Consider the following 8,488-nt stretch of genomic DNA (forward strand, 5'->3'; position numbering starts at 1 on the left):
AATCATCCTATATGACTTAATTCTCAGGCTCGAAACTCGTCGTTGTTCCAAAGCTAACCATATTGAGGGAGGGTTGGGATCAGTAAAATTGTTCCCACTACTATGGCCTCATAACTCTCAATATAGAGAACCCGATTCATTGATTTGTATCCACCCTCACCGAACTTAGTCATTATTCATTAAATTTATTATTTATTATGATTGCAAAAGAAAAATCAAACTCATACATGTCATCAAAATAACATTGATATTAATTTGGAAAAAGTTTTTTCGCTATGTACAATCATAAAAGAAACAAATAATAAATAAAATAAATAAATAAAAAACTAATCTATTCTAGAAATTGGGATCTTCTACATCCGATCCTTCATCTAACATGTCATCGTCTATTTCTTCATAGTCATCATTATCTTGAGCCTCAAAATGCCCTCGAGGAAGATTTGTAAAAATTCTATGTTTTTGCTCATTTGTAAATTGAAATTCCATTTTAGAAGTGAACCTAAGTATGAGAAAATAATATCTCATAGCTACCGACAATTCATCTTCATCATCTATTGTCTGTCATATATCTTCTAAAGCTACAATCACAGTTAGATAATCTTTAAAAATTCTAATTACTAAAACGTATTGCTCTGTTGATCTCATCATGATCTGCTTAGTTTCTTGGAGGTGACCTATCTCTCCGTGGAATAAAATTAGTCTCCGAGTGATTCTTTCTAGCACTCCTACAGTGTTTCTTGGTTCTCTAATCCTTTTCAAGGCCTTAATGGCTTGGATATCCTCATAAGTTAATGCTCCATTCATTCTTAACTGAAAACATAAAAGCTAAAATCGTTAGCTATACATATAAACATAATAATTATAATCATAAACACTTACTTGGCAGTTAGATTCGGATCTTGAGCGTGTGTATCAAGGAGAACTTCATGCGAATGAACCATTTGCTCTGATACCAACTGTAATGACCCAACTAATTCTAAGACTTTGGACCATTAAAACTACTATACATAGACACTATTCTTAAGAAAACATACATAACTTTATCAAAAAAAAAACTATAAGGTAAATGTTGAAATTCATAAATTCGGGGTATGTATGTGATCCCATTGTTTTTAAAAAAACAAGCATGACTTAAATCTTAAATAAATTTGTTACAGAACCAAGTGCAGAAAATGCATAGAAAACATAATTAAAAAGACTGAAAACAACGTTGTCCTCGAATCGTTCACGTAGTCCACCAACCCCATTCTTCCTCAATACACACCCCAAGCTGCCAAGAATCCTTCCACCACCATAACTATTTTCCTGCATACATAAAAATAAAGGAATGAGCCTAATGCCCAGCAAGGAAAATATACTAGAAACATAAAACATACACATAAACTATATCATAAACATATGACATATATTACTACAATGGCCATTATACTACTTGAGGCTTGTAAACTAAACAAGTCATATGCCCAATAGATTGGTGGGGTCTTGCTAGCTAAGCAAGTCATATGCCCATAATTTATTGGGGCTTGTTAGCTATACAACTCATATGCCCAAGGTCTATCAATATACATAATATAACATTACATAGCATAACATAACATAAGATAACATATAAACATATAAAATTCTATCCTATTTTCCTTACCAATACTGGGATATGAGAACAAGGACGGGATTTGAAACGCTCCTAAAACCAACAATAAGAATGTGAGTATTCTAAAGAAAAGAAATGATGACAAGAGTACTAAACTACCGAGAAGAAACTTACCAACAAGAAAACTTAAGTTCAAAGAACTTAAATACCTAACCAAGATAATGAAAAACAATGAGTTAGGATTTGAGTAAAGAAAACTATAAGAAACTAATGAAACATACAGAAATGAACTAGGAGTAGGAATACCTTTGAATGCACTATAACTGAACTACACCTCGATATCGAAAAACACACTATTAACCTTACTTCCCAAGTGTTTTTAAAGCTTAAAATGATAAAGCTTATAACCAAACCCAAGTGTTTATCACTCTAAAGTAAACCTAGCAACTTGAAGGCTCTGAACACAGCTTGAAGAATGAGAGAAATGGTTGGGTATTAGGTCCTATTTATAGAGTTTCAAGGAGTGGGAAGATCTTCTTTTAGCTTGAATAAAAATAATGAATATTACGTGAAAAACATTAGAATATTCATTCAGCAGAGGCTTAAGAATCGGTCAAAAGGTTCAGAGGTTTATCAAGAGGTTAAGGAATAAAATGAGCTCAGTTTTAAAAATATTTGAAATATTTGCCTTAGGTCTGATATATCGCCCATAGTAGGTGATATATCGCCTGGGCTTATATCCCGAGGCTCGTCGATGCATTTGTGCAAAGTTACGTGTTTTTCGTATTCCCCGTGTGGCGATATATCGCCACTAGAGCTGCGATATATCACCATAAGCTGAAATATTATACACGTAATTGCACTTTTTCAGCCTATTTGGAATTGGGTAAACAGCTTTGACTGAGTCATATAACGATTTCAAAGCTGCTGGCAGGTTATGGGGTTTTCAAATATTTCTCTTATAAAACTATTCATAAAAAATGCTTAATTTCTCAATAAACATGCACCCGACAAGTGCCATGATCTTATTGGTTCTATCTAAACCTTATAGTATAATAAATAACATCTTTATAATCAGCTATATTAATCAAACCTTATGTTATAATTAATATTCTTAAAATATAGGTTAAACTTATAAAATCTATAAGTGTTGCTACGAGTGTTCAACTAAGTCTCGGCTTGAACCAAAATCCACAGTAATAAACATACTATAATTATTACTATCTATTACTACTACTACTACTACTACTACTACTACTACTACTACTACTACTACTACTACTACTACTACTACTACTACTACTACTACTACTACTACTACTACTATCTAACTAGCTAAGTAAATTTTAGGACTCTACACCTAATCATTTCTCTCACAAATTTCTTTTGTCTCAAGAGACAATCTCTCTCTAGCTCTCTCTCTCCCTCCAAAATCGAAACACTCTCCCTCACTACTCTCCATTGCTGCAATTTTTTTCTCCATTAGCCAAGAACACTCATTTCCCCATTAAAGGAGGGAGAAGCTCAAGAGAACACTTGTGTAGAGTAAGTTTCGAAACCTACGTCATTTTTCTCCTCTTTTCCTCTTCAAATTTGAAACCCTAAGGGTTAATGATGCATGCATGTGATCTAATATTCATGCATGGAATTGATCTTGTGTTCTAGGGTTCAAGAGAAGCTTGTACGGGTAAAATCTCAAGGATTTAAACCAAGGCTAAAAAAGGGTGACCAAGTGCTCTCTGGTTTCTCCATGGAGAGACGCAAGAAAAGCAACCCAAAGCCAACTACTAAATCGATGGTGGCTGTATCTCCAGTGGTCCAGGCGGTTGGAAGTCAGCAGTCTGAAGTCGAGGAAGCTATTCTGAAGGAGATGGAAGAAGTTTTCACTAATTCGATGTTAGAGTTTCCTGAATTTGGATTTCAAGGTCCTTTTGACTTTGATGAAACACCTGTAGGCGGTAGGAAAGTAGACGATGTAGATGAGGAGATGACTGAGAATGCAGGTAATTTTCAAAGCCAGGCAAGGGATAAATGGTCTCAGTTCAGAGCTTTGCTTCCTAATCAAGGAGGGGCAAAACTCAGATTCGAGGAACTAATTGTTCAAGAGGGCCAACGAATTGCTCAAGTTGATTTGGATGAGGTCCAAACTAAAAGTTTATTCTGGAGTTCAGTGGTGGTTTGTCAGGTGCTTGGGGCTAACCCTCTATTTGTTGTTTTTCGAAGGTTTCATCAAAAGGATATGGGGTAAGCTTGGCATTGAGAGAATTGCTAGGTTGAATAATGGGTTCACACTTGTTAATTTTCGTGATGAAGTCACTAGGAATCTGGTTTTGGAAGCTGGGGTGTTACATTTTGACAGAAAACCAATGATAGTGAAGCCTTGGTCTACTGATTTGGACATTATGAAGGCAGTGAAGTCAGTTCCTGTATGGATTAGATTGCCAGGTCTTGGGCTGCAATATTGGGGCACTAAGTGCTTGAGTGCTATTATGAGCACGATTGGGGTTCCGATCTTGGTAGATAAAGTTACGAAGGATAGATCTATGATGCAGTTTGCTAGAGTTTTGGTGGAGATAGAACTTTCGGAGGACCTCCCTAAATCGGTTCAATTTCACAATGAGAAAGGGCAGTTAATAGAGCAATTTCTGGAGTTTGAGTGGCTTCCTACCCAGTGTAGGGGCTGTAAAGTTTATGGCCACACTGAAAGAATGTGTAACAAGAAGCCAGCGGAGACTTGGAGGAAAAAAACCAGAGTTGGGGAGGAGGAGGACAGGCAAGTCCCTATGGATCAGACGATTGTTGCAGAGATCAATGAGGCAGTGATTCCTGAGACTGGGCCTATTGTTGCAGTGAATGAGAATGAGGTTACTGAGACCCATACTGGGAGTAATAAGGAGTTGGACAAGCCCCAGGAGAGTTCAAAAACTGTTCCTGAATCATCTGTTGTAAACTAGTCTCGGACACCAGTTGAAGGAGGTATTTCGGACTGGGTTACCCCTAAACGAGTTGATGGGAATAAGAAGGCTATCCATAGGGCAAAGAACACTTTGAAGAATTCCTATAGTGCTTTGCAAGATAAGGTTATAGAGGTTGAAAATTTGGGATTAACATCAACAAGTTTGTTGCATGGAGAATCACAACATTCTTAGTTGGAATGTTAGAGGTATTAATAAGGGGGAGAAATAGAAATTTCTCAGCTCCTTTTGTTTTTTTAATAAAATTGGTTTAGGTGCCTTGTTGGAGACCAAACTTCGGGGTGATAAGATTAAGAAGATGATGCATTCTTTTTTCAGTGGCTGGAGGTTTTATTCTGGTTCAGTTTCTGAAGGCAGATTATTGCTTTTTTGGCAGCAAAACTTGGTGTTTGTAGATGTTCTGAAAGAAACAGACCAATTACTTCATGCTTATGTCAAGAGTATAAAGACTAATAAATCATTTTGTGTGACGTTTGTTTATGGTAGAAATTCAATTGAGGAAAGAGTGGCTCTTTGGAGAGATTTGACTAATCTGAGTTTTCCAGCTGCTGCATGGCTGTTAACTGGAGATTTTAATGCTGTTTTTGAGAGTGCGAACAGAGTGGGTGGTCATGCTATATCTTCCCTTGAATTATCTGATGCTCAAAATTGGAGGGCCTTGGGGTTAGTTGATGAATTGCGTGCTAGAGGGTCTCATTTTACTTGGACTAATAAACAGGCGAATGATGGCCGAATTTTCTCGAGATTGGATAGAGTTTTTAAGAATGAAGATTGGTTGGACATTTTCCCTCATTCTGAGGCTGTTTTCAACTGGGAACTTCACTCTGGCCATTGCTATTGCATTATCAAACCAGAAGTTTCTGTTAACTGTGGTGTTAGACTTTTCAGGTTCTTCAATATGTGGACTAATCGTGATCATTTTAAATCTACTATCATGCAAAGCTGGTGTAGGCCAATTCGAGGGACTGGGCTGGTTCGCATATGTAAAAAACTGATCTGGCTTTAGTTGGTGCTTCGGAAGTTTAACAGGCATATTATGGGGGATGTTGCCCAGAATTATACAGTGGCTAAGGAGAAGTTTCAGGCTGCCCAACTATCCTTGCAGGGTGACCCTCATTCGGTTAGTCTTCAAAGACTTGAAGCTGCTGCTGGTGATAAACTGGAGTACCATGCCAGAATTTATGAGAGTTTCCTGAGACAGAAAAGTAAAGTGGACTGGCTGCGGTCTGGTGATGACAACACGGCTTATTTTCACGCTTGTTTAAAGCAAAGGAGAGCCTCTAATTGTATCACGTCTATTGTAACTGAAACTGGTCAGAGTATTGAAAATTTTGATGCTGTTGTTGATCATTTTGTGAATCATTTCCAGAAAATTATGGGAAGCAAGAGCATGGCCTCTAGATCTATTCAGAAATCCTGTTTTGATCTCGGTCATAAACTGACCCTGGAACAGCAAGTTAGCTTAGTAAAGCCATTCTCTACCAAGGAAGTTAAAGATGCGTTTTTTAGCATTAACTCTATTAAAATTCTGAGGCCTGATGGGTTTGGCTCGGGCTTTTTCAAAGCACTTTGGAGCAATTTAGAGACTGAAATCTCAGCAGCTATTCTGGATTTCTTTGAGTGTGGTGTTTTGCCAGAGGAAATTAATAAGGCTACTATTTCCTTAATCCCTAAAATTGAGACTCCTTCTCGGGCAGCGGATTATAGGCCTATTGCTTGTTGTAATTCTATTTACAAATGCATTTCTAAAATGCTTTGTAGTAGATTGGCATCGGTGCTTCCAAGTTTGGTCAATCAAAATCAAGGAGCCTTTGTTAAAAACAGGTTATTGGCGCATAATATTCTTATTCTTCAGGATGTTATTAAAGGCTATAAGAGGAAAAATATTTGCCTTAGGTGTGTTTTGAAGATTGATTTGAGCAAAGCCTATGATATGTTAGATTGGAATTTTTTGGAGGATATTCTCACTGAATTTTGTTTTCCGGCTAAATTCATCAAGTGGCTCATGGCTTGCTTGAAGGATCCAACCTATTTAATTCTTATGAATGGAAAGGTTCAAGGGGAATTCAGAGGTCGGAAGGGGCTAAGGCAAGGGGACACGATTTCTCCTTTATTATTTGTTTTAGCCATGGAATACTGTACCCGATTATTTCAGCAAGCTTCCATGGCCAAGGGGTACCGGTTTCATCCTAAATGTAAGCACCTTAAAATTGTCAATCTCTGTTTCGCAGATGACTTGGTCATTTTTTGCAAGGGGGTCCATAATTCGGTTCAGATTATAAGGGAGAGTTTTAATGATTTCTGTTGTGCTTCTGGTTTGACTGCCAACAAGGACAAATCTCAGGTTTATTTTGGTGGTGTGTCTGAAAAAGAGACTCAAAAATTTCTTGAGGGGCTCCAATTCACTGAAGGTCATTTCCCCCTAAAATACTTGGGAGCTCCTCTTCAAACAACAAGATGGAAGGCTGGTGATTGCTCTCTCATTATCAAAAAGATCCAGTCCAAATTACATACTTGGGCGAGTCGGCATCTTTCTTTTGTGGGGAGGGCACAACTAATCAACTCGGTGCTTTTGAGTATAAGAACTTTTGGATGAGTATCTTCATCCTCCCTAAGAGTGTCACCAAGGAGGTTGATCGGCTATGCAGGAATTTCCTTCGGGGAGTTAGGGACAGTAACTTTCAGCGGAGTAAAATGCACTTTACTGCCTGGGATCAGGTTTGCCTGCCTAAATGTATGGGTGGTCTTGGCTTCAAGGATAGCTGTACTTGGAATATAGTGCTTCTGGCCAAATATGTTTGGGCAGTATCTTCTAAGCATGATACTCTGTGGGTTAAGTGGGTGGATTCTATCTAGTTAAAGGGGCAGGATTTCTGGCATTACAGAGTTCCTCAAGACGTGAGTTGGTATTGGAGAAGATTAACTAAGCTTAGGGATGTCTTCCCTATCCATAGACTTAATGTGGTAGTCCATCATAGCAAGCTTTGTCTAAAAATTTTGTATCACAGGCTCATTAACAAGGACAGAGTCTTCTATGCGAATGTGGTTTGGAACTCCTTGACTGTGCCTAAGCACAGATTCATTTTACGGCAGGCTACCTTGGGCCATCTGTTGACTCGAGATAAACTCAGTCTTTGTCATTTGGAGCTTCCTTCTGTGCTCTGTCTGGTGTGTGAAGAGGAGCAAGAGTCTCACTCTCATCTTTTTTTTTAGTGCCCTTTTTCTCGGCAGGTTAGATCCCAGGTGGAGAGTTGGCTGGGTAGGGGTATTTGGCCGATTCATTTTGCTGGGTGGTGTTCTTGGATGGCTGGTAAGCCGAAGGGTCTGAAGCAAGCTGTATTGTCTGCTGCCTTAGCAGCTTCGGTTTACATGGTTTGGAGGAATAGGAACAATTGTATTTTTAAGTTTAGCTCATTTTCTGTGGGCTTTGTTACTAATTTGATCAAATACTTTGTGAGGGGTAGGCTTCTTTATCATTCTAAGAAGAATATTAGGAAAAAGGATCTAGCTTTTTTTGATAGAGTTGTTCAGATGTAAGGCTTTGTGTTTGTAAGTTGTTTGGCGTGTTTGTACTTGTTTGGTTTGTTCTCAATATATTTTCCTTTTCATCAAAAAAAAAAATCTCAAGGATTTAGCACTTTGGTGATCAAGTGAAAGCAAGGTAAGAAATATTGGTAGTTTTCATGTTTTCTCCCTCATCTAAGTCCTTCTACCCTAACTCACTCTTAACAATCTGCATGTGGTACTTTGGGGCTTGGTTTGAGAGTGTAGAGCACAAGGAAGAGATTGAGAAGCTAAGGAAAACACATCTCCAAGCTAGAACTATCAAAGGTAGAAATTTATGGTTGTTCTTGAGTTTTTTGATTTATGTTGGTAGATCTGGTTGTATAGGTTATTTTAATAGTTTTTGGAGTTAATTTTA

At 37.9% G+C, this 8,488-nt stretch overlaps 1 protein-coding gene across 1 annotated transcript; it reads left to right on the forward strand.

Moving 5' to 3' along the window:
* The first annotated feature begins 3,233 nt into the window (after window positions 1-3,233).
* LOC133831861 (uncharacterized) lies at window positions 3,234-8,103 on the forward strand. Its single transcript, XM_062262270.1, has 8 exons — window positions 3,234-3,744; window positions 3,815-4,455; window positions 4,546-4,708; window positions 4,821-5,454; window positions 5,596-6,977; window positions 7,061-7,394; window positions 7,575-7,734; window positions 7,798-8,103. Exons 1-8 carry the CDS (start codon window positions 3,234-3,236, stop codon window positions 8,101-8,103), a joined length of 4,131 nt encoding a protein of 1,376 aa, XP_062118254.1.
* Window positions 8,104-8,488: the final 385 nt, after the last annotated feature.

This window comes from Humulus lupulus, chromosome 1, assembly GCF_963169125.1.
Source record: "Humulus lupulus chromosome 1, drHumLupu1.1, whole genome shotgun sequence".
In the NCBI taxonomy this organism is placed as follows: domain Eukaryota; kingdom Viridiplantae; phylum Streptophyta; class Magnoliopsida; order Rosales; family Cannabaceae; genus Humulus; species Humulus lupulus.